Below are 26,533 nucleotides of genomic sequence, written 5' to 3'. Positions count from 1 at the left end.
TTTTTGTTCCAAAATGACCAATTTCAAACTTGTTAGCCATTTTGAAAAAATGATAAAATGGGGTCATTTTCTTATTTAATTAAGGAGTAAAGTGCATATTTGCATTCTTCTTTGGATTAGGTTCCCACCTTTTTATATTATTTTTTTTTCTTTGCAAAAAAACACTAATATGGCGTAGCTTAGTGTGGTTTTGGTCCCTATTTAAACTAAAATGACTAATTTATAGTGTGGTTTTGATCCCTATTTAAACTAAAATGACTAATTTACCATTTCGATACATTTTATACAATTTTCATTTAATCTAATATTTGTTTGCAATTTACATAGATGCTAAGTGAGACATGATTAAAAAAAAAAGTTGTCTACAAAATATTGCTGCTTATTTTATGGCGAAGCACAATAAAATAACTAATTTACCATTTTAGGTCATTTCCATTTCACCTTGACAATTGACTCCGTGAATAGGACGATGATACCACCTGAAAGACAGAAATATAAAATATCGGATAGGTGCTTATTTTATTGTGTTACACAATTAAATAGTGTTGTTATGTTATCCATTAATCTTATAATAATAATGTACCTGATATGTTTTTGGCCCCTTTTTAGTTACAAACCCAGCAGTGTTTATAATCTCTACAAGCCTGTCAAAATTCTCCTCACTTATCCCAATCTTTTTAGCCAAATTGAATATTTCCTGTAAAACAAATAATAACAATATTATTATTTATAATTTATCCAAACAACACAACACTTTATCCTAAAAAACATATATATATACTTTTTCAGAGAAACAATCTTTCTGTTCTTTCTCTGATTGCTTGTTCAGTGCACTTAACAACCGCTTTGCTTCTTTCTGACAACTCATCCCACCACTCCTACCAAAATCAACAACTCCATGCTCATCAACATACTTATCAAACAACGATTCCTTCATTATTTCAACAACATCCTACACCAAGAATAAACAAATCTTAACATAAAAACCATGTTTTATGTTTATAATTTCATATAAATTTTAAATTTTAAATTGACCAGAGCATCTTCAACGGTTATTTCTTCTCGCAATTCAACCCTAGCGCGAGCTTGCGCCAACCGTACTAAACTTTCTAACTGTCTTGCGGTAATCGGCGTCCCATCAGCAGACGTGTTACGGTCTCTTAGTTTTAAATAAAACTGTTGTAAAATTTTAGCTGCCGGTTTCGACATCCTGATACCACAGTACCAAAAAATGTGTGTATTTTAGTTTCTGAGCGACACAGGGTTGAATCTCAGTAGATCGTGACAGCAAGACCACTCTGCCACTTACAATACCTTGGAAACACATAAGTTCTTGCGTAAGCGATGTATTTACGGAGAAGAGGACTTGGTAACGGAACAAAATCAATGTCCTTTCTTGAATCAAGCCTTAACCTTGAAACAAGCGAACCATTTGTTTCGCCAATACTTTGAGATGCTACTACACTTGTAAGTTTGTTCACAATTTGTGAATGATCACCATTCGCTACATGCAACTACAAGAAAGAACAAAAAGTTAATATAATGTTTTGTTTTGTTTTTTATATGTATAAAGAAATAAAGGGATTGATCGATTGAGTTGACTTACAGACATGATGTGTTCAGAAACTCGTTTGTCATGTAACTCATCGGGTTTATCAAGCAAAATGAAGACCAAATCAAATCGTGACAGCAAAGCGGAATTAATTTTCAAGTTCTCGTTCACTGTTTTCGCACGGCTGTAACCAAAAATAGCAATTAACTTTGAAATTTTCCAAAACACAAAATAAAAATAAAAACTATTTAAAAATATTTGGGTACTTGTAATGTCCACCAACTGGATTTGCTGCTGCTAAAACAGTTGTTTGAGCTGATAAACTTGCTACAAGTCCTGCTTTTGCAACAGATACACATTGTTGCTCCATTGCTTCCAATAAAGCCTGGTGGGTATAAATTTATAATATTATAATAAATAAATAAATAAATAAAACTTTTTTTTTGGGGGTGTTGATATTGAAATTAATAAATAAATAAATAAACTAACTTGGTGTTCTGCTGTCATTTTATCAAATTCATCAATACAACACAATCCCCTGTCTGCAAGTACCATTGCACCTATTGAAAAAAAAAACATATTAGTTAAACATCTGCAAAACATTAAAGAAGAAAGAGAAAGTGAGTTACATTTTTAGTCCCTGAGTATATATGATTCTTTCAATTTTGGTCCCAAAAGTTTTTCTATTGCAATTTTGGTCCTTGTTTCAAGTTAAATGGTTATATACTTTTGGGACCAAATTTGCAAAATCAGTTATACTCAGGGACCAAAAATGAAAAAATCAACTATTCTTAGGGACCAAAACTGTAACTTACTAAGAAAAAAAAAAGACTTACCAGCTTCAAAAGCATAGTCACCAGTCATTGAATCTTTGACCACAGCAACAGTAAGGCCAGCATTTGTTGTGGCATTCCCACAAACATAAATGCCACGTGGTGAAACTGAAGCTGCTGCTTGCAGGAGTTGACTTTTCCCAAGTCCAGGGTCACCTAATATTTCTAAAATTAGACTTTTTCTTTTTCCTTTTTTTTTTTGTATTTATTTTAAAAAACTTCATACCAACAATTATGACATGAATGTCTCCTCTAACAGGAACCTTATTCTGATCCATTGAATTCTTCCTTACACCTCCAAACAATGCCAATGTAATTCCAGCTGTTGAAACAAAATAGATGAAATTACATATTTGGTCCCTGAGTATAGCTGATTATTTCACTTTTGGTCCTTTATGTACCTTTAACAAGTTCATGTCCATAGATGGAGGGGCAAATTGATTGAAGTATTTGACGAAACACATCTGATCCATGCTCTAAAGAAAACTTACAAACAAATTCCAAATCCCTTTGACTAAAAGAATATAAATCCAACAAGTCTGTAGCTTTAGCCACTGATTCTGTTTCTTCAGATTGTGACTTTGAGTTTTTAACTGATACTCCTTCTAGATACAAGTAATATAACCCCTGATTCCTCCCTTTTGATTTTCCTAATTCAATTTCATCCAACAATCAAGATTCAAGAATAAGAAAGAATAATATCATGTGAAGAAAAGTAAATTATTATAGTATTATTACCTCCTCCTATATCCATGTAATTATTAATCACCCTTATAATACCAGTCACAGTGACAACATCTCCAGGGATACACATGTCCACAAGATCTTCAACCAATTCACATTCCACTGTTCTAGGCACACGACCTTCTTCATGATGTTCAGATTTCAACAACTCTTGAATTCTAAAAGAAAAGTTATAAATACATCATGTAGAAAAAACATACAAAGATTCTGAAAAGTAAGAAAAGTAATCTTACCTTATTTTCTGGAAATCTATTGGTATTGCACTAGATCTAATCGGGTTAAAAATTCTGCTTTTGCATCCGTGTGTTCCACAGCTTGAAGGAGGTGAGAATTTTCCATCTGGGAAATCACGTGCAATGGTGTTTCCACATTTGGAACATGTGAAACTCATTTGTATCACTAAAGGCTTCACAGTGCTGACTTTTACTACAGTGCCACGAACAGAAACAAGCCTTTCTGTAACACAATCATGGTGGAGTTTTACTAATTAGGTAAAAGATACATTACAGTGTATATGTGTATGTATAACAATGTTATGAAAATGTTACATACCAATGTAAGCTGCTTTCAGGTTCTTTAAAGCAATCATGGAGTCAGGGTGATTGTGTAGGCGGATGTTTACCTTTGCATGTTCATCCAACTCTTCATCGTTTGATTTGGAGTGAAGCGTCTGCTTTCAATAAAAGTTGGTGATTAGGTTTAGAATCCGTTAATGGCATAAGAAGATGAAAGAAAATTAGAAAATGGTGTTTTTACCGTGTGTACTGCTGCACTCATGCATAGAAGAGCTTCTTTGGGGTTTCTTTCTAAAGCATCGTAGAATTCTTCAAGCATACATACCTTTCGGAAATGTTGGAAATCAAGTGGCAAAATGAACAAGATGTCTTCTTTCTTTACCTAGATGTTGTAAGTAAACTGTATCAGTATCAATTAGAGGTTTTAAGTCCAATTGATGCAACTTCAGATTATTTTGGAGAGGAAATTTCAGTATTTTGGTTATGATTCTGATTATCAAGTTCCAATTATGGCAGAGATCATGTACGCCTAAAAAACTATTCAGAAATTAACCCTGGTTTTGGTCTGCAATTTAACACGAACATTGAAGTTTATGGGATTTAAATCGATGTTGCTGTGAGGTTTTTAACCTCCTCATAAACACTTAAACTTGTCAGTTTAAGTTTGCTCAGGCACTCCTCAATCACCAAAATCAAATCAATGGTAGATTTTCCCGTTTTCGTTCACATTTCGGTATATATATATATATATATATATATATATATATATATATATATATATATATATATATATATATATATATATATATATAGAGAGAGAGAGAGAGAGAGAGAGAAACGGAGACCTGACCTGAGAGATGAAGTCTAATCCGTCAGCAGTGGAGAAAAATTGTTCGTAAAGCGTCTTCGTGAGTTGCATCTTGTTCTTCCCATCAGCATGTTTATAGTCGATTTGAGGGAAATATTTAGCTAAAATTTGTGAGATTTCGCCTCCATTACTAGATATTTGCTTCCCGGAGCTCATCATTGTCATCGTCTCTCTGTCGGTGCGATAAATCTGGATTAACTAACGGGATTTGAGGGTTTTCTATCGCCGTCTCCTTCAACTTTTTCGTTTGATTTTGGCGGGAGGAACGGAGGAGGTCAGATGTTGGATATTGGAAATGATCAATTTAAATTTTCTTCGATTATCGACCAATTTTAAGAAAAATAAAGGGTTTATTTCACGAAAACTATTATATTTACAAGTTTGTTTTGTTTTAACCACAATTTTATTTTGTTTCTTATTTTTCATTATATTTTAGAGAGAAAAATATAAAAATGGTCCCTGTTGTATGTATTTTTTTCGGTTTTAGTTCAAACCATAATTTTTTTTGATTCGTGGTTCTTTTGAGTTAGTTTCGTTGCGTTTTTTATCCCTTTGAATAGTGAAATGATTAATAAATTAAGAAGGGGCCCACTCACTCTCTCTCTCTCTCTCTCTCTCTCTCTCTCTCTCTCTCTCTCTCTCTCTCTCTCTCTCTCTCTATATATATATATATATATATATATATATATATATATATATATATATATATATATATATATATATATATATATATATATATATATATATATAAAGAAAAAAACCCACCTTCAATCCTTGTTATTCTTCTCCAACCCACATTGTTTCCATCTTTTATGTAAGAAAGAATCAAGAACAGATGAAGGTGTGGTTTACAAAGAGGACAATGAACGTGGAACTCCCATCTTCTTCCTCTTATGAATTAGGTAACGGTAAAGAAAGGATCTGACTCGATTTGCAAAATGAAATTATGGGTGGAGGGGTGGATATATGAGGGAGTCAGTTAGGGTTTTTTAACAGGGATTGAATCATGCTTCTCCTGCTTCTTGCTTTCTTCCAAACCCTACATAAGCAAAAGTTTTATCAAATGCAATGAATTAGAGAGGTAGATTTATGGTTAATTAAGGTGTAATGGAAATCAGAATCACGATCATCATTTCGAAATATTGAGGCTTCGCTTATAAAGTTGGAATCGTAATCTCAATTGCCATCATCTTCTTCCTCTGATGATTCAAGTAGCAGCTAAGGGGATTTTGCTTTATTTTTTCAAAGATTATCTATGGCAAATTTTTTAGCAACTGAAATTATTAATGGTGTCTTCATCAACACCATCCCGATCATTATGAATAACCACCACCAGCCCATCATTTCTATGTTGCTTCCCTCTAGAAATTTGTTATAGATTACAAACTCGGAATTGAGTGATAGTGTAGTTGTAGATAAGCTTACCTGAAGAACTCAAGGGTCTTCATGAAAAATACTCGAGTAGTTGTAGATTGTTTAAATATCAAAAAGTTGTAGCAACAACGATGAACTTCAAGCCCGATTTGTTCCTTCCACTGCTTCCATCATGTTTATTTCACCTTTTTATATGTATATGAATTTATATTCTGGTTACTAATGATTTGGTTAAATTTTCAGAGAATATTATTGGTAAAGGAGGAAACAGTCAAGTGTATAGAGGTTTTCTCGTGTGTGTGTGTGTGAGCGGTTGTCGCCGGTGGTGGCAGAGGCTGAGATGAATTTCAGTGTTAATGGAGATGTGGGTTTTCTTGAAGAAGAAAAAGACCAGGTGTGTGTGTGTGTGACCTTTCATTTTTTTAATTATTAAAATGAATAAATAATTATTAAAACTTAAAAAAAAATGAATTTAGAAATAGAAAATAAATCCTAATTGCTCATAATACAACATTTTTGCTCTGCAATACTAAAGATAACAATGAGGTATTTTTGGAAACTACCGCTCGAGCGTTGGTCGATTGTACACACTGCTTCTCTGGATTTCCTCTTATAAAAAGTCTTCATTCCTTGTTAAATTCTTAAAATGTTCAAGCCCTCAGTTTGAGTTTGGAATCAGCCAAAGGTTCATCCAAATCCCTCAAACCAGGGCTTTGATACCAAATTGTACAAAATTTTCAAATTTTCAAATTTAAAAAAAACGGAGTTTTACAACCAGATCAATTACAAATTATTTCAAAACATAAGTGCCATAGTTATCAGAGTACAAAGGATCATGTCCCAGTAATAAATTCCCAGTACATGTGTACAATCAGACATTCGCCTTCCTGCGGTCATGCAAAGTATCTGCCACATACAAATCAAGAACTGTAAGCACAAAGTTTAATGAGTTTCCCAAGATACCACATACATCACAACGTAAAACAAACAGCTATATGTTATCAACAACCCTAGGTGTCACAACTAGAAATTTTGTGTCTTGTAATCTCTATACTTAAGTAAAATGTTGAATCAAAAACTTAAGAGCATGTGTGATGCTTATTATATGACATCAAAAATTTCAATCAAATATATCATACAAGTACTACAAATAGTCAACAAGCAATTAGAAACCCTAGAAGTTCTTGTTTAGGTCCATTTTGGACTAGGAGTTCCTTATTGGACTCAATGGACCAATAAGCTTCCAATTTGACTATCATGGGCTTAGAACCTTAAATGGGCTCTAATTGGACCCACATTCATTTATTTCAACATTTTGGGCCATATTGGGCCTAGAATGAAATGAATTAAAAGCTTGATCCGTGAATAACCTAAACTAGTCCAACAAATATGTAAAAATCATACTATATTCTTTTATGGTAAAACTCACCCAAACTAACTCTAATATTGGGCTTAGGGGCAAAAAGCCCAAATTTTCCTTTTCCTTCAAGATTCTCGGCCCAAGGCCCAAGCCCAAGAAGAAGTGGTGAGGAGTTGACTTCTTCATGCCACCTCACTTATGTCCAACATACTTCCATGCATGGACCAACATACATCTATGAATGTCAACTCAACCATTTCTCTCCTCTTTCTTCTTGACCTCGGCCGAAAGCACCCACACACACACACTTTCATCACTCCTTACATATCAAACACTCTCCAAGAACACCTCCCCCCTCTTCATAAAATTTTCAAGAAATAAGGGCAATCCAAGGAGATTTTTCACAAAAATCACCCTCCAAGGTAAGGTTATACTAAATTCTATGATCTAGGTTCCTTGATCTATCAAAAATCTCTTCTTAACTCATGAGAAATCATGATCTTGTATCCTAGAAACACCTCAAGGCCGAGATCTTCATCAAAGGGTGATAGGGCCGAAAAATCACCAAACTTTCTTCCATTTCTCCTCCAAAACCGAAACCACACCCTAAGGTGAGCTTCATACCCCCTATTTTCTGTTTTTATGAGTTTTGTGGGGGGGGGGGGAATACAAGTGAAAGTGTAGATCTATATATGTTTTGTATGCCTTGTATGATTTCTATGCTTATATGTGTGTTTTTGTGTGTTATAATGTTGGATCTAGCCTTAAAACCCCTAAAAACCGAGATATACTTTATGATTAATGATACTAGCATCAAGTATATTTCTACATGCAAAGTGTTCCAAGAAAAATAGCTAAATGGCTTAATAACATTTTATTTGGACTAAAAACTCAATTTTTGGACATAAAATGATAAAAATATAAAGTTAAAGGGCCCAAAATGTCATATCACGAATTCTGATGGATGAGGAGTGTCAAAACAGTTTCAATGAAATATTTTCTGAAAATATACTCATTTGGAGGATTAAAAATATAAATTTCAAGCTTAATGGGCTAAAAATGACAATTTCGGCCCAATAGGGCCCATTATGCAAAATTTTCTGTTTTGGAGGGCCAAAACTGTGTTTTTCTGTAAAACAGTGGACTACTAAGGTTCCAAGTACTTTTCAAAGGTTTAAAATGCTTTTCCAATTTAAAAAGGACCAAAGTTGCAAAAAATTTCCAATTTGGGCCAAAATTGTAAAAACTGCGAAAAAGAGGGGCTATAACCGAGAAAACTGCAATTTCAGGGACTTAAACTGTTTTCAATGAAAAATATGCTGAAAAATATTAATTTCAATAATTTTTGGTGTAAAATGTCAAGAAAAATGATTTAAGGACCAAACCGGAAAATTATTTAATTAGAGGGTTGAAAAGAGTAAATTTTACAAACAATGAGGGGCTGAAAACAGAAAACTTTCAAGGCTAATTCAATGCACGCAACTTGATCAAATATTGGAACCGCGACTACCTACGTAATACCATACACAACAATACCAAAAATCGTTGTTAAACGAATTGATTCGGTCTCGAATCAATAACAATCCGAAAATACTAACACGACAATAACTCGATTCATACACGAAAACATTTGGTAATTCAATATACATGTGAGAGTGCACAGACATCTACGCACCATCTTTGGGCCCCAAAGTGTAAAATCTTGTTTGTTGGGCCTAGCTAGCCCAATGACCTGATCTTAAGGCCCGAAGACTTCTACCTTACGAGTTGTTGGGTCTTACATGATCTAACACAGCGTAAAAGGACTTTCAATGGATTTTATACCATTGGTCCCCAAGGGTCCTATGGTATTGCTAGTAAAGTCGGTATTTCATGCGAGGCGGGTCAAGGGCCCCTCGTACCCTTTTTTTTTTTTTTTAATCCCCAACCGGTTAATGGAGACATCGGGGTCTTCGTGTCCTCTTTCTCTTCGGATGTGGGATTACTCGGAGTCAGGGCGGTTGGATAACGTGATTAGTACGGACGACGCCTACGGGATCGTTAGTATAGTTATAAACTGGTCGTTTGTGTAACGCTGTTTATAGCAATTAAGCATGCGCAAAAATAATCCGACGTCGCATGGAATTAATGACTTCACGCGTTACAATGGTTTTATTTTTAACTTCATGGAATTCAAAGAAGTAGGAAAACATCGGGCTTTCCTAGGGTTTTTCAATACATACGGTTTCGAAATGTATACAAGTTTAATGAACAATTTTTACAAATATAGAAACAAACAAGCATACCTATGGATCTTCACAAATGTTTTCAAAAGCTTTTCTTTTCAGAAAATATCGGATTTTCTGGTGGTTTTCAAAATGATACAAAACATTGTTTTCCTAAATATCGCTTATGAACTCACCAACATTTCACATGTTGACTTTTTTTTTCAAAATACTTGTTTTCTCAGGTAACCAGTGAATCAAAGGAAAATGTACTCAGTGATGGCTTGCAGTTTATCTATTAACGAACTGAACAATTTATTTTTGGGAATGTAATATTTTGAGACAATGTAATGGATGTAAACTCTATCAGTTGTAATATTCAAATGTTGGTGACGAAAGATGATATGTTTCATGTATATTCATTGTGATGGTATTCAATTGAGTCACAACAGCTCCTGAACGTTTCCGCCGTCTGGTTCGGGGGTGTGATACTAGGACTATCAGTAATCCCGGTGACCTAACAACATGCTCAAGAGGTTATCTACAACCCCCAGTTGGCTGTCAGTAGCCCCAGTTACAACAAACATCATATCAACACATAATATAGCATAGCATAACATAACAACTAGACCTAACTGGTCATAATATTACAACTATCCTTCCACGCAAGTAAGAGTAATTGATGAGACTCACCTAATAGTGATGACACGAAAATTTAGCACCCGAAGTGCCAGATCTAGACTCTGCCTAGTTAACAAAATAATTAACCTTAATTAAAATTAAGGTCCGAACCACTCACAAGTCCAAGGTCAACAGTTAATCCTTATAGGGGCAAAAAAGACCATTTTCCCCCTCCTTAGGTCCAAAACCCTAAACTTTGACCAAAAGTCAAAGTCAACAAAAGTCAACACCCAACGAGTACGATGGGCATACCATCAGACTAAGCACTCGATGGGGATCCTCCAGACTATGTTGCGTGTAGCTGTGAGTACGCACAACATACTCTATAGACTTCTATTTCCTCACTTTTGGGGTCTTAATCCGTTAAGAGTTAAGACAACCATTCCATCCATATATTTGACTAATTTAAGACTTCTTATTCCATAAAGGCATCGACTTTAAGCCTTTGCATGTCTAGGAGAGGCTAGAACACCATTTCACCCATTCTAAAGTACTTTACTCATGCATGAGGTCAAAAGAAAGATCAAGCAAGCATTTTTATTAACCTAGGTGCCTTAAGATACATGAAAGGACATCTTAAACTCTACGAGGAGTCTCAATATTCAAAAGGTCCAAACTTAGGGACTTAAACTCATGAATCTTACACTAAATAGATCTATAAGAACACTAGCCAAGGTATAAAGTTTATACCTAAAAATGATGCACAAAGGTGGGGAGTTTTTTGATCTCTAAGCTGGATGACACCTTCTTCTTATTTTATAACCTTCTTTTTCTTCTACAAGAGTCAAGAACCACTCAAAACTTGCAAAAACACACACTCACGCTACACAAAACGAAATTAGGGTTTTAGAGAGGGTTGGAGGCTGATAAGGGTGCCTAGAAATGAGACCATAATATTCTTTATATAGGGACCAAAGAAAATACCATGGTTTTGCATATGAGCCTAGTACGCCCAACGTACTAGGTGACCTCCACAATTTGCATGGTGCATGAGTACGATGCGCGTACTCATGCGTATGCCCCACTTACTGACTTGCCAACCTATCATATTAAGGGATTGATTTTTACATAAAAAGGAAAGATTCAAGAATGATAATTGTACCTTATTTTGGGATGTTACACATATATTTTTTTATTTTTTTATTTCTAAAGTGAAAAGAATTAATACAAATATATAAAATCAATGACTATGAACCAAAACTAAAGTTAATGCCTATGTGTCTAGTGGCAGATCCAGACCGAAAGTTAATCGGGATCCACTATATCGTTTATGGCCGATTGGAGCAGCTTCTGGTGACTAGCCGATTGTGTCTCTGGGTACTTTTCTTGGTGTGAAAGTCGGTAAAAGAAGAAATTTATTTTTTATGGTATAGAAAAAAGAGTAAGAGGTTTCACTTTTTTATTAAGTGGGGAGAATGGAGATATATGAGTATAAAATAGAAAAAAATATATATTTTTTTACCTATATATATATATTTAAGGTGAGCCAACCTTAAGTGGTGTCATACACCCACTTACCAAAGGGTTGCTCCACTGAACCGTCATTATATGTGTCAAAAGGATAACCGGGTTATCCATTCGTTTTGTCAAAAGTGACCAAATAGAACAAACAAAAAACAGTTTGTTTCCTTAAAAAGCACGAAAAAAACTTTAGGAACTGAAAAGATAAAATCAAAATATATGGTGGTACCGTTGCATCATTTTTCCTTTAATAAAATGAGATAACACTAGTTTCAACCCTCTTTCTAAATCGCGTAAACACTGTGTTGGGAAAACGAGTTTTTATTGCCTCTTTACAACTATGTCTTAGCAAATTTATTAATATGCTTTTAAATTTTTAATACCCATCATAAACGTTTTTTGAAATAAGTTGTCATAATATTGTATTAATCTATTATTTCTCAATATAAATTTTCAAACATATTTGATTAATTATTTGTTAATTACGTGATATCAATAAAAAAATTTATTTACGAAGCTGTTTAAATAACACTTTGAATATTAACCAACGGTATACTACAAATAAAAATAAAAATAAAAATAGTTACTCAAATGCACTATTTAATTTTGTCCGAAAATTGCTTTGATTTAAATGCCATGTCCGAAAGTCTCCACTGTTGAATGTGGATGCAGCCCTACCCCTCTGTTACTCTCTCGATCTCCCAACGAAGATTTTCGCGCGTCGATTCACACCAGGTATGCTTAATCGCAACTGTTATCAGCTATTGACACACACTACTTGCAAGCTTTTTCTTATGATTGATTCGTTGATATGTTCGTTTTAGATTTATCGTTCATTTTATGATTTTTAGGTTATTGTCAATTAATGTCTACGAACCTTGATACTATTGAATCGAGTTCCGATGCTGTTGTTTCAGCTGAACTTCCGAGTAACAGTCATGTCGCGTTGAGTAACGAGGTTAACGTTGCGGTTGAGGTTGGGGATGAATTGTTAGAATCGAATACTGGAACCCTAACGACGAAACCGTCTTCTGATCATGATAGAGGTGGTACTGTTGCTCATGATTCGGTTAATGATTCTAGGGTTTCTCGAGATGAAAGAGAAAATGTTGAGAAAGATCTAGATGAAAAGGCAGAAGAAGAAGTTAATCACGAGGAAAAGGAAGAAGAACAAGTTAATCATGAGGAAAAGGAAGAAGAAGAAGAAGAAGAAGTTAATGATGAGGAAAAGGAAGGTGAGTATAAGGTCTCCGATCTGGTTTGGGCAAAGGTAAGGAACTATCCATGGTGGCCTGGACAGATATTTGATCCATCTTCTTCAACAGATGTAGCAAGGAAATACTCAAAGAAAAAAGGGTTTCTCATAGCATATTTTGGTGACCAAAGTTTTGCTTGGAATGAGAAGTCAAAAATCAAGCCATTTAGGAAGAATTTCTCAAAAATGGTGAACCAAAGTAACAGCACAAAGTTTCTTCATGCTGTTGATTGTGCTTTGGATGAAGCTTTGAGGCGAATCGAGTTTGGATTATCCTGTTCTTGCTTGTCCAAAGAGGTATATGAGAAAATCAAATCCCAAACATTAGTTAATGCTGGAATTAAGAAAGAAGATAGTAGAATCAATGGTGGTGATCGCTTTTCTACTGTTGCCACTTTCAAACCTGCTAATGTTGTTCAATCTGTGCAAGATTTAGCTAGAGAACAGTTTGATGGATTCAACAAATTACAGGTTTTGTCACTTAATACTCAGTTATGCTCATACTATCGTTGGAAAGGGTATCATCAATTTTCTACACGCTATTTTTTAGATGGATTAGATGAGAAAGTAGAAGAGAATTGTTCTGAGATTCCTCTAATTGCAAAACCATCTTCTTCAGATGAAAAGGTTTCATCTAAAAAAAGGAAGCTGAAAGATAAGAAGATTGTTAAAGATGAAAAACAAAAACCAGCTTCTGTAAGTGAAGAAGAGAAAGTTTCTAAAAAAAGAAAGTTAAATGGTTCTGATAGTGTGAATTCACAGAAACATAAACACAAACGCATGCGTAATGGTAATGGTGATGGTGATATGATCCCAAAAAAGAAACTGACAAAAGATGGTGGCAAAAAAAGTCGGAATGGAATTGCAGATAGAAAGCCATCAGCTCCAATTCCGATTCCAACACCAAAAAGACTCTTTGGGGTTGGTGACAGCATCTGTAGAATTGCTAAAAAACTATCATTGTCGCCTTTGATTCCCATTCCCAAGAAGGAATCTGAATCGGAATCCCAATTCCAGTCCCAGGTATCTAAGGATTCTGATTCCGATTCCGATTCTGATTCCAATTCCAATTCCAATACTGTTGATGAGAAGCGTGTTGACCAAACTCAGGAGTCAACAAAGTCTGATGATGTGTCAACCAAATCTGAGATAAGTGATTCAAGTCTGAAAACCACAAGCAAAGAGAAGTTTGCTGCACTGATTCTAAAGTTTACAAATTTGGATTCCATTCCATCGGTGACAAATCTGAATGAGATATTTAGGGTGTATGGGAGTTTGATGGAATCAGAGACTGAAGTGTTGAAGAAGAGTAGTTGTGCTAAAGTTGTGTTTGAGGAAAAAACAAATGCAGAAGCTGCTTTTAGTAGTGCTGGAAAGTTTGGTATTTTTGGACCTTCTCTTATTAGTTACAGACTTGATTATTCACCAACACCAAGGAAAATCTATACAAGAAAGGGAAAGAAAAAGAATGGAAAAGGCAATTCCGTTTGATAATTAATGTAATGTACTTTTAGCTACAAATTATATATAATTAGGTAGCCTTAAGGTTATAACATGAGAGAGGTGTTTTTTTTTTAAGTAACAAGTAATTGCTTCCTGTTGGATTTTGTATTTGCTAATATGGATATGATTAGTTTACTATTTGTTTGAACCATATTTCTTTAGATGAAAATTGATTAGTTTTGTAAAAATATTGTTAAATTTATGTTGTTTCTTTTGTTAAAAAAAAAGTCATTGAATAAACCAAATCTGATGCTATATTTTCAAACAAAGTTTCATATCCTGTTACAATATTTAACATCTCAAGAACATTTTTCATTTCATTTTGGTGTTGGTTAAGTTTTTTGGTTAAAATATTTTAAACATATCACAATCCTTTATTTGTTGTTTATCGATATTTTGTTTAGATAATTACCAATAAGACTTTGGTAAAAGAATTTGAAAAACTTTATTTTGTAAGTTAAGGTAAAGTTGGACTTTGATATTTTTATAAAATATATTCAAAATTTCAAACAATTCAAACACAAAAAAGCAACACACATTCACTAATAGAAAGCAATATAAAAGTAGGCAAAAACAGTTATCTAAATAAATTGTGTTTACCAAAATCACATTACAAAACAAGAACAAATCGTCTGCCCTCTGCAAACACAAATCTAAAACCACAATACCATTTGAACTCTTCAACAAACATATCAAAACTAAGACAAAAGTCACCAGTAAAACCTCCTCAGAAATATCACTTAAGATCTTGGCTTCTCCTTCTTCTCCTTGAAAAGAGCCAAAAGTGAAACCCCTGAAACCTTCACCACCTTGAACCTAACTCCGGGAATATCTCCCACAGCATGTCCCTTACGTCCAAATCCAGCAATCAAAACTTCATCCTGTCAAACAAACAATCATAAATTATACACATCATGAAAGAATTGACAGAAGTGTGTGATTGAAATAACAAAATTGGGTACAAACGTTTTCTTCAATGTAGTTCAAGCAACCATCATTGGGGACGAAAGCAGCGATCTTCTTTCCATTCTTGATGAGTTGAACTCTGGCACACTTTCGGATAGCAGAGTTAGGCTGCTTAGCTTCAATACCACTGTCAAAATGAAGAAAGTTTAGGTTTTGGAATTGAGAAAGGAATAGACGAATTTGGGGATTTAGGATTTACATTTTCTCAAGGACGATGCCTTTAGCGTGAGAAGAACCAGCGAATGGTTTCTTCCATTCGTTACCAAGGTGAGACTTCTTGTATGATTTGTCAGCCCATCTTTGTCTGCGGCGATGTGACTTCAGCTTGCGTCCAGCTCCCATTCCATGTGTCTTTCTGCAAATTTCGATCAGTATAAGCAAACACCATCGCCATAAAAAAAACCATATACAGTTCTCAAATTGTTTAATTCCTTTTCCTATTTTCATCATATCTAATCATCGCAGAGGTATCCTCATGTCAAGCTGTGTATTCACAGTCCGTATATGTATATCAATATGAAATCTAAGCTCGTTTCCGACTTACTAGATCTAAACACTATTTCAAATCATAATAATAAACAAAAATAGCGAACTGTAATCTTCCAAATCTGTTTCATACGTTGCTTAAGCTATAACAGTGTTTGATTCATGTATCCGGTTGAGTTATCAACGAAACAGTATTCAATGAGCAAATAACTACTGGAATCATGTATATGAACTCATATAATCCACGACTACAATTTTGACAAAAACAGAACACATTCAAGAGAAGAAGGAGAAGATAGATATGATCAAAGACGGTGGTGCTTACCCCATGTTTGCGAGATTTGAGTGAAACGCTGACGGCGCGTAGGTTCCGAGCGAGACCTTGAAGAAGAAGCGGCTGCCTTGATAAAAACCCTACTTCTTGTGACGAATGAAGCAGAGATCATGTTTTTATATGGGTGGGTCATGACTAATGACGATTGTGCGAACCAGAATGGGCCAACCAATGCCTCTTTTTTGGGCCTTGTAATTGGGCCGAGCTGTTGTTATTTTAACAAAAAGAATTAACAAAAACTAAATGTTTTTTACGGCCTATTAGAAAAAAAGGAAATAAGAAGAAGCAAAACGAAAAAAATCCCTAAAAAAATCCCACATATCATCTTCGAATGATCGAAAAAAATCTATCATGTCTATAATAATACTTTTTAAACGGTAAACCCTTCAAAGTCGGTTAATTACCAATCGTGATTTCAAAAAAATCTAATATATCTTAAAAAACATTGTGTTTTATAAATAAAACATTTTGTACAATAAAACCTTTTATGTTATGGTTTTGTACAAAAAAAAATTCTTTATTTATATAATATATTTCTCTCTTGATAAATGATAATTGATAAATATCTCATTCATTCCACAAAAACAAGGGGGTTCAAATGCATAATTTCTCCACTTTTTTATGGTTTTTTTTTTTTTTTTTTGAGATATTGTAAGACCTGATGGCTCTAAGGTACTTATTTAATTTGGTTATTTATTTATTGAGTAAATTACTAAAATCAACCCTATGGTTTGGTCAAAATTGTACGTATGATCCGTAACTTTTCTTTTGCAATCGGATCGTCCATGTGGTTTGATTTTGTTGTGTTTTTCGTCATTTACATACATAAAGTTAGGGACCAAACGTGCAATTTTGACCAAACCATAGTGACGAAAAACGCAACAAAATCAAATCACAGGGACGATCCGAGTGCAAAAGAAAAGTTAGGGACCAAACATGCAATTTTGACCAAACCATAAGGACGATTTCAGTAATTTACTCTTATTTATTTTGATTTTAGGCCTCGAGCTCATCAGACTTAACTATTTTTGGACTCTAGGTGTGTCGTACGTGGGGCGTACCACCTTATGTACGTTGGATGTACTAGTGAAAAGGGGACGCGGATGCTATGCATGTACGCGCGACGTACGTGTCTAGACCCCAAAACCCTAATATTTAGGGTTTGAGCACCATTTAAAGAGCATTATGTCCCAATGATCTTTCCCACCAGCCTCCCTCTTGTCCTTAAGCAACCTCCACGAAACCCTAACTTCATTATTGGGTGTTGTTGAGCTTGGAAGGTATTTTTTTAGTGTATCTTTAGTGTTTTGAAGGAAGGGATCGTCTTGAAGCTTCATTAGAGGAGTGAGAACTTGAAGATCCAGAACATCATCATCATTTGGCACTTATTAAAGGTATAAAGCTTTGCAATTGTTGTATTATAGCTTAGATCTAGTTCTAGCTTGATTTTGGTTAACTTTTGGTCCCATGAGTGAGTTTTGGTGGCTTGATGCTATACCATAAGTTATGAGTTGCCCTCTTGACGTTTTCGAGGATTATAAGCCTTAAAGTTAGCACCTTTGGGGTCGAAACCCACCCATGCATGAATTTGAGTCCATTTTATGGAAGTAGAGTGTTACATGTCGAGTTTGGGTCATTTGGGGCATGCAAAGCCACCAAGTCAATGACTTTTATGGTTCCAGATGTTGAATGCGACTCAGATATGTGATTAGGACCATTGGACTAAGGAATTAAGAGCTTAATAGAGAGATGGCTTAATGGGTAAGTACGTTGGGCGTACAATCTCGTACACACAACGTACAAGCCATGCAATGTGTACGCTTAGCGTATAGCTGAGTACGCCAAGCGTACTCAGTGATTGGGCTTCACATTTTTTGGGCCTCGGATGGGCTACTTCTTTGGACATTATTGTTTTGGGCTTTATTATGCCATCTGAAATTAGGATTTGGACTAAGGAAATTATTGAGCTTTAAGGTAAGGCCCATATGGAGGGTTTGGGCCCAATTTGGAAAAGTGGGTCATAAGTGGGCCTTAGAGGAACAATTGGTTTTGGGATTTTTGGTTTGTGGATTTGGACCTTGGTATTGGATCAATTTATGACAAGGGTAAAATGGTTATTTTACCCCAAATTAAATTATTGGGTATCGTTTAGAACCCATGTGTTAATGAGGTGTTATTTTGTACTGATAGCTCGAGGAGTCATCAAGATAGTAGCTTGTGATCTTCAGTGAGATTCAACACTCGATGTGAGTTTCCTCACAATGTATAGCGAGTCGAAGACACCAATGCCGACTCATGATATGACCTATTAGAATACTCGTTGTATGTGTGACACTAGTATTTGTATGTGCTTGTATGTTTATGGGTGGGGCCCGATGATTATCATGTATGTTAATGGTTGCTATAGGATTTATATGTGGGCGGGACCCATTATACGAGTTAGGGCAGGGCCCTTTATGCGAGTTAGGGTGGGGCCCATTATGCGAGTTAGGGCAAGGCCTGTTATACTCATCAGGTGGGGCCCGTTATATGCTATGTATGTTGGTATGCAGTATTTGGGGAACTCACTAAACTTTGTGCTTACAATTTTTAGTTTATGTTTCAGGTACTTCCGGTTCCAAGGGGAAGAGCTTGAGTTGACTGCATCGTACACATCTTATGGATTCTATTTATGGGACACACTTTGATTTTTATGATGTTTGGCATACTTATTTTATTGGATTGTATGAATAATGTTTTGGAATATTGTTTTCACTTAAATCAAAAACGAAATTTTTGGGTCATATTTTATGGATGTTACAGATACTACTTGGTTACTTAAACAATATGAATCTTATCGCTACGGTTACACACTATCCAATATGATATGTTTTAGAGAAGAAAAATACAGTTTGCTTCATTGATTCTTATTTTTGTTATGTGTTATGTTTGTCTTGTATCTTGTTGTCACTTGTGGTGTAAATTTCTTACTAAAAATTGGTATTGTATTATAATTTTGTATTATTTATTACTTGTACTTCATATATGGAATCAATGGCAATTCACCAATCATCATGGTATCATGGGTTTCCTAGGTAATCCATCTCCTACAATATTTCTCTTCACTCATTGGCTATTTTCTATATATTCTAAGGACCTTTTTTTTGTCATCATCTCCTTCTTTCACCATTATGAGTTTGTTATCATTGTGCCTTACGAGGCTCACTTTCATTCCATGATGCATATCTTGTGTTACATTTAAGATACTCTTGATCATGGTCTCCAACTTCATATATCCTCCTCGATAAGTCTGACTATTTATTTTTATGTCGATTGAAGGGTTGCCCAGTGACTCGTTATATCACATCTGGGAACTTTATCTTTCTCTCCAATGTCAAAGATGAATAACATATGATGGTAATGCAGTCGTTGGAACATCATGGGTTTGTAATATCCTCTGTGAACTCCATTGCCCTAACAATAAGGTCATTGATTTCTATTGTGATATCTTTAATGTCGTATACTTGAAATTGATTTGTATGCAACATTAATGTAGGAAGCACATAAAGACTGACATTTGCTTTGTTCAATATCAAGTAGTCTTACGGTTAGTCTTTGTTCAAGACCAAATAGTCATGGGTTTAAGTCTCTTTGGAGACATAGATGATATTTAAGAATAAGTTAGTTAGTTTGTCGTTTAAAAAATTGTATTATTTATAACATGCAATTCATTTTTGGAATATAAAAAAGTTTACCAATTATATTTTTTTGAAGAGAAAAGCGGTATAACATAAAAGGGAAGATAATTAGTTATTGTACAAAATGAGAACATAAAAAAGTTTTATCATACAAAACTATAAAATAAAATGGTTTTATTATATAAAAAATAATATAATGATTTTTTTTGTACATATAAGGATAACATGTTGAGTTGTTTGAAAATGTTATGAATGGTAGGTAATTGGATTTCAAGGGTTTTGCCAGTTACGAAACATTATTGTAGGCATGATCAATAAATAAAATGATTTTATTGTACATAAAATAACATAATAGTTTTATTTCGAGCATTTAAGGATAGAATGTTGGGGCATTCTAGGATTTTCCTAAAAATAAATCGTGACATAATTTTTCATGATAAATATTGATCATCCTTAGCACGTGTCACACTTCACAACTTCGGAGTCGCTTTGACATTATGACATATTTTTTAGAACACTAGTTTTAGGAGTATTCAAAAAAGTTTGATTTATCTTTCAAATTGGTTTGGTTTTTAACAAGAATTTATCAAAAAATATGTTAAGTGATTCTAATATAATTTTATGAGTTTCTTATGGCTTTTCATCAAGCTGATTATTAATTGGTTTCAACTATTCGATCGTAGCATGGTTTTTAAAATCTATATTGTGATTCGGTTAAAACCGATTTTGGGTCAAATTTAGATCCAAATCAAATAATTGGTTTTGTCGTGTAGATCCCCTAATCTAATAAATAAAACCATTTTCGCCACGTGACAGTCAATTAGCCCACCCAAAGCGAATTTTACCGCTCATAATTTTTATGTGAAGTTCCAAAAATGCCCCCTTTCTGCCTCTTAAAACCACATCATCTCCTAAATTCCAAGGATTATCGAAATGAATTCTTTCCAAAGTTATTTATCAATCGCCAATTTCCAAGACCCGCTCATCTCAAATGCCTTCATTATAGGAATTGATTGTATTTCCAAATGAATTCATTATGGTTACCTTTTCTTTTTCTTCGATATCAATCATTTATACTCAATCTCCATCCAGTTTCAGTTGGATCGCCACTTTTTCTTCAACCTCTTTCTAAACTGGATACGTGAAATCTATATACTATCATTTTTGAAATATATCTCTTATTCCCTCCGATTATATTCCTCACGGTGCATTAAATCTGGTATTGATTCTCTTTCTGGTTTTCTGTCATATTTTCTATCTGATCCCTTGATTTTTGAGATAAATTTTGAAATTTGAATTCTGTTTAACCTTAGTTGAATTTAAGAATCAGGGATGTAATTTTATCCAAATTTGAAATCGGTGGACTAGGGCTTATTTCCACGTCATATATACCTTGATCGCTTCTTCCAATTTGCTGCATATACAACTTCAATCAAATGTGTGCTTTTTGTTAACCAGTAAACACATTTAATTTTGTTTTCTTGATTTATAAGTATGCATTTTTTTATTTGATGGCATTATTTCGACAAATAAAGATGTTGGTTGAACTCTTTTAAATCGGAATAGAGATGACAGAGAAATTAATTGGAAGTACTACATGATGATGCATGCCATCTTTTCTTTGTTAGCCTTTGCCCTCATGAACTCTTTCAAATCAGTGTAAGAAAACCAAATGCTTTCTCTTTTTGTTATCTGCACATATGTGATACGTCAATTCATTACAAAACTCTCTTTTACTTACTTATTTCTGACATCAGATGAATCAAAGGTTTAAATTGTATTGATGAAAAAATCTATTCACCATGTGGTTGCTAAGTGAAACCTTGAGATAAATCATTGTTTGAACTTGATAATTCAGTTACATATCAATTAATATCAGCAATGGTGAATATTATAATACTTTTATTTATTCTTAAAGACTATGCAAAAAGCAGGACTTTATGATCATCTTCGAATTGGACCTTATATTTGTTCTGAATGGATTTTGAGGTATGTTTTTTTTAATATTTTACATAGTTTCCTTTCTTAGATTGGTAATTCTTTTTTCCTTTAACAAATAATATTTATGTGAAATTTTTACAAGGGACATTTTGTGTTTTAATCTTACGAAGGATTACCATTTTGGGTGAAGTATGTTCCTCAGATGTGTTGAAAGGTATAAGCTAGACAAGGGTAATCTGGTCAAGTACATATCAATTAAGTAGTATTTAATAGGTTTTATTGTTAGACTGTGAACATTGCCTTTGTTGAATCGGTATATTGTGAACCGATGTGATGGGTAGGGGTGTTAGTAACTATCAATTGATAGTTATAATATTGTTGTACGTATATATGTGGGTGTAATCAAGATGTAAAGGTTGATTGTTGTGGTAATAATAAAAGGGTATGTGTTTTTTACAAAGAATCTTATCACATCAATCCATCTTCTTCTTATTCATATATCTCTTGCAACTTTGTTGTTTAATTATTGTTTGTTTCTCTGGTTTGTTTCCAAAAACATGATGAATAAGAACTCATAATGATCCTTTTTCAATGTAACCAATATCCTTGGTGAATAGGTGGATGTTGGGTTGCCAACTTAATTGTCTGATGTATGGTTACTAGAACTACAGAAATCTGCAGTTTATATGAGAAAGATGGTGAATTTGAGGTTATGAAGGTAATCTCATATGTCGCCCCTCTCCAAAAACCCTTGCCACCACAGCAAAAAACGTCACCTTCAATATCATCAAGGCCTCTCTCTAAACCTTATCTTAAACGTGTTTGTCAAATGAAGTTAATCATTTTATTTGTTAAATTATGTAAATGTATTAGTTTGGCTATTGGTGTGTACTGGTATGTTTATTTGGTCAAATGTAAAAGTAGGTTGCTTAAGTGTACAAGCTCCAAGGACATTATATGCAGTTTTAGTTAGCGTTCACAAGCTAATGTAGTTGCTCAACAAGCATTGATTGCAAATTCTATCATTTTGAATTCGTGTTAATGTTTTGATTTTTTTAAATGAGATATATAACTTTATTATTGGGTAAATCATAATTAATGATTTTTAAAATGTGAACAATATGAATGAACATACTTTTTCATTTGGTTGTGTGTATTTTCGTGACAAAAAGATTTAAAAATTATGATCTGATGGAAATTTTTGATTAGTTGTGGCTTGAATGACTCTTAAACTTCTATACATTTGTAGTTTAAAAATGATATGTGAATAACTTTGTCGGTTCATGACACTATATTTTTGGAATGGTGAAATATGAGATATACTCTATAAATTTATTCCACTGTCACATACTCTAATTTGAACTTTTAGCTAAATTTTTCTATAGATTTGAAACTGAAAGTCACCCATGCTAATAATCAACAATTAATACAAAAGTTTTAAAATATGTTATTAATTTAATAAAAATTTAAAGGGCTATTTAGGTAACTTGCTCTGAAATAGTTGTCATATAAATCAAATGATCATGTGATTTTAATTCTTTTTCAGGTGATCTGTGGTTCTATTATGTATGAAATACTTATGGGGTATTCAAAATCTCAACATTGCGTTTAGAAGGGTAGATCGAACATTTTGAATTACATTAAAAACTCTAAATCATACATTCAACTATTTTATGTATTTATAAACAATCTTATTTTAATTTGAGCATTATAAGAAACAATTTTTCATGATTTTTTTATTTCCTGTCTATGAAGGCTTGCATAAATGTTTTTTAATATGTATTTGAAATGGTTAATTGTTTCATTGCACTTTGGCTCAATGATTAGAGAAACTAAGATTGTTATTGTCGCTAATTTGTGCAAAAAAAAAAAAAAACAATATAGAGAATTCTAAATATACATCTTTTAATTGTTGATTAAGATGTTCGACAAGTGATGCTATCATTTCTACTGCTATTGCTAAAATTGGATACAACTATGTAAATATATGTATGTAACTACATTATTATCGATCTTAGTTTCTCTATCTTTATATTGGTTGTTGTTTTGATCATTTTTTAGAACTAAGAAACTAATTTGGAAATCCACTTCTTTATCTAATTGTAGATAATTGTCAGTCTAAAACAAGTTGTGAGCACTCATCAGTATGTTTACATATTTTTTTAGCTTTTTTAGACGAGCTTTGCACAAGTTGGGTTGATTGATTTTCTTTTCTTGCAAAAATTGGGTTGAAAAAAAAAAACCCGACAAAGATAACAATAATTTCTATTAATCTCACCAAATTATTGTATAATTAAATAATTACAAATCACAATGTTATTAAAAAATAAAATATTACAATTCATAAGTTTTCTAAATTAATGATATATTATTTTATTACATAATTAGTTTTTTAATTCTATTTAAAATTAACATTCGTATGTTCTACGGGTTTTAACCTAGTTTATATATACATATACAAATATTTTTAATTTATTTACATTTATAGTAGTTTATCAAAACTAAATCTCGTGATTGTGTAGGAATGTTTATTTGGCATCGTGATTAAACATTAATATGCAAAAGTCAACTTTATTTAGTGTGGGGGGCCTATCAAGCCAACATTTCCAATCTCGTGATGCGTAGCGTAGTTTTTTCCTTTCATTTGTATTTATCTTGGACTCTTGATTTGATTTAATATTTAAAAATTGATTCGGCCGGTTGAATCGGTGGGATCAATGGAGAAGGGAACGGTTCAATTAGTGTCGATTTATGTTTATTTCAGAACCGAAATGAACTGAATGGTTTTTACAAAAACCGGTTGAACCAGTTAAATTAAATAAAAACACATGATTATGAATTATTTTCATAACAAAATTTTGTTTTTTTAATATATGTTTAGATTTCTGAATAAAAACACATGATACATGTTATTAAATTTTTTAATGCGTTTATATTCATCTAAAATTATATTTTGTTTCCATATTACACTTTATTTTATTTTTGATGTATGTGGATTGATGTAAAACTTACGGTTATGTGTTTTTAATGTATTTTGATTGATCTTTGAACTTTTATTTATGTGTATTTTTAATGTTTAAACTTGTGGATGTCTATGTGTGTGTAGGAAAATAGAAAAAAAATAAATATAGAAACCGGTTGAACCGACACCGATCAAACCGGTTGAACGGGAAACTGATCACCATACCGATTCAACTAAAAACCAATTTTTAAAACATTGATTGGATCTGGGGGCGGGTCAACCAGTTTGGGGATCCAAGCAAACAAAAAATTTGGGACCCTTCCGTTTTATAACTTAAACCAAATCCCAAACTATTTCTTAATGCATCTCAGCTAATCACTTATATAAAATGAAGTTTTGATCTTCCAGCTGATATGAGACTCAAAGGTAGAGTTAATATGAAGCAAGAGGATGGTCGAAATTATATAAGAGAGGAGAGTTGGTTGAGTTTCATCCATGCGCGATGTCGGATATGTTTAAGTAGCTTCCAAAATAAAATGAATGAAAGGTAAGCAAACAGATTCGAACCTGAGACCCTTAGTTTGATAAACCAGTGCTTTTACCACCAGACAAATATAAAACTTGTCTTTGTAACCCAAGAAATACGTATATATATACACACACATATAATTAAACATAATAAGCTTTAAAACTGGAGGCCCTTTAGAATTGGGGGTCCCAAGCCCTTACTTAGTTTTGCAAAGGGTAAAGTCGGTCCTAATTGGATTGAATATGTCCCGGTGGAAGGTGGTAATAGACCGCTTTATATAAAGATTGTCGAAATGGAAACTGAAAATTATTTCTATAGGGAGTCAACTTACTTGAAATATATTGAAATATATACTAAAGGGCCTTTGGCCTAGCGGTAAAGAGTGACATTCTCAAATAAGAGGTCATGGGTTCAAGTCTTATTAGGAGACATAGGTGGTTTTAGGAGTATGTTAGTTTGTCGGTTAAAAAAAGGTAGCTTAAGCATATAGTTTATGCAAATGTTTAAAGCGCTTGAAATAGTGGATCATTTGTTAGAATCTATTAGATCTTGTTTTTTCTAGGGAGCCCCACTGTTTTAGCTTTGAAGGAAAAAAATAGCCTATGGGGTGGAAAGTTTGTTTTCTTTTAGTGTCTTGTTATTGCAAAAACGGTGTTGATGTTTTAATGACTTTAAAACTCTTTATATGGTAAAGTTATTAAAAATATTTGTGGATTAGACGAGGGTCTTAGTTTAAATAGTGATGGGCTGGAGGTTTATTAACGTATGTCTTGTATTGTCGGGTCAATTGTAGTGGTGTTAAACATGATGACTAATGCGGAATTGATAAGATCTAGTGAATCATTGTAAGAATCATGAACACAAGGAGTAAATAATTCTGGTTTAAGCTCTCATTAGATCTAGAAAGAAAATACAAAGTGGGTCTTGTACAAAACTCTCTCTAGTCTAACTCTCCAAATGAACATTCCATAAATGAGTGTCACTCACTTCCTATTTATAGGAAAGATAACTCATTACACAATACAAGAGGGTAAGCACAATGACATCCAAGAGTGGTCTTTGCACCCTAACATTCTCCCCTCAAAGTTAGGATTGAATGTCTCGACTTCAATATCCAACGAGCTTGCGTGATCAAGACCCAACTCCCCCTCGAAGTAATACCGGTCTTCAAATCCGTAAATGAATACCCGAGTGTAACACCCATAAAATTCAAGCCAAATTTAAACTTTTTAATACATTTTAAAACCATTAAGTTATTACAGTTTGTTTTCAAAATAGTTCAGACATC

General features: G+C 33.5%; 3 protein-coding genes across 3 annotated transcripts; 1 reads left to right on the top strand and 2 right to left on the bottom strand.

The window, feature by feature from the left end:
• Window positions 1-255: 255 nt before the first annotated feature.
• MCM8 (minichromosome maintenance 8) lies at window positions 256-4,828 on the bottom strand. The gene is made up of 16 exons (XM_078960102.1): window positions 4,495-4,828; window positions 3,886-4,026; window positions 3,682-3,799; window positions 3,363-3,585; window positions 3,124-3,287; window positions 2,787-3,035; window positions 2,612-2,707; window positions 2,389-2,541; window positions 2,042-2,112; window positions 1,819-1,937; window positions 1,607-1,736; window positions 1,315-1,514; window positions 1,036-1,210; window positions 782-952; window positions 584-697; window positions 256-479 (listed from the first exon to the last, which is right to left on the bottom strand). Exons 1-16 carry the CDS (start codon window positions 4,675-4,677, stop codon window positions 438-440), a joined length of 2,349 nt encoding a protein of 782 aa, XP_078816228.1. The 5' UTR covers window positions 4,678-4,828; the 3' UTR covers window positions 256-437.
• Window positions 4,829-12,206: 7,378 nt separating this feature from the next.
• Window positions 12,207-14,498, top strand: LOC145001122 (PWWP domain-containing protein 5-like). The gene is made up of 2 exons (XM_078960467.1): window positions 12,207-12,327; window positions 12,444-14,498. The coding sequence occupies exon 2, from the start codon at window positions 12,458-12,460 to the stop codon at window positions 14,336-14,338; it is 1,881 nt and encodes a 626-aa protein (XP_078816593.1). The 5' UTR covers window positions 12,207-12,327; window positions 12,444-12,457; the 3' UTR covers window positions 14,339-14,498.
• A 416-nt stretch (window positions 14,499-14,914) lies between these two features.
• On the bottom strand, window positions 14,915-16,233 carry LOC145002022 (small ribosomal subunit protein uS12). Its single transcript, XM_078961334.1, has 4 exons — window positions 16,128-16,233; window positions 15,516-15,671; window positions 15,317-15,443; window positions 14,915-15,231 (listed from the first exon to the last, which is right to left on the bottom strand). The coding sequence occupies exons 1-4, from the start codon at window positions 16,130-16,132 to the stop codon at window positions 15,091-15,093; spliced, it is 429 nt and encodes a 142-aa protein (XP_078817460.1). The 5' UTR covers window positions 16,133-16,233; the 3' UTR covers window positions 14,915-15,090.
• Between the last annotated feature and the right edge of the window lie 10,300 nt (window positions 16,234-26,533).

The sequence above is a fragment of the Lactuca saligna genome, chromosome 6 (assembly GCF_052625555.1).
Source record: "Lactuca saligna cultivar CGN05327 chromosome 6, ASM5262555v1, whole genome shotgun sequence".
Taxonomy (NCBI): Eukaryota; Viridiplantae; Streptophyta; class Magnoliopsida; order Asterales; family Asteraceae; genus Lactuca; species Lactuca saligna.
Note: the sequence above shows the minus strand (reverse complement) of the source record. Positions and strands in the feature narration are given on the sequence as shown.

Bases quoted from the DNA above. Each gene is read 5' to 3' on its own strand.
- MCM8 (XM_078960102.1), bottom strand. From the start codon at position 4,677: ATGACAATGATGAGCTCCGGGAAGCAAATATCTAGTAATGGAGGCGAA. The intron at 3,586-3,681 runs GTATGTAACATT...ATTGTGTTACAG, and splicing joins CCTGAAAGCAGCTTACATTG to AAAGGCTTGTTTCTGTTCGT. The intron at 480-583 runs GTACATTATTAT...TCTGTCTTTCAG, and splicing joins AGGGGCCAAAAACATATCAG to GTGGTATCATCGTCCTATTC.
- LOC145001122 (XM_078960467.1), top strand. From the start codon at position 12,458: ATGTCTACGAACCTTGATACTATTGAATCGAGTTCCGATGCTGTTGTT.
- LOC145002022 (XM_078961334.1), bottom strand. The intron at 15,444-15,515 runs GTAAATCCTAAA...TCATTTTGACAG, and splicing joins GGCATCGTCCTTGAGAAAAT to TGGTATTGAAGCTAAGCAGC. The intron at 15,232-15,316 runs GTTTGTACCCAA...TTTGTTTGACAG, and splicing joins TGAACTACATTGAAGAAAAC to GATGAAGTTTTGATTGCTGG.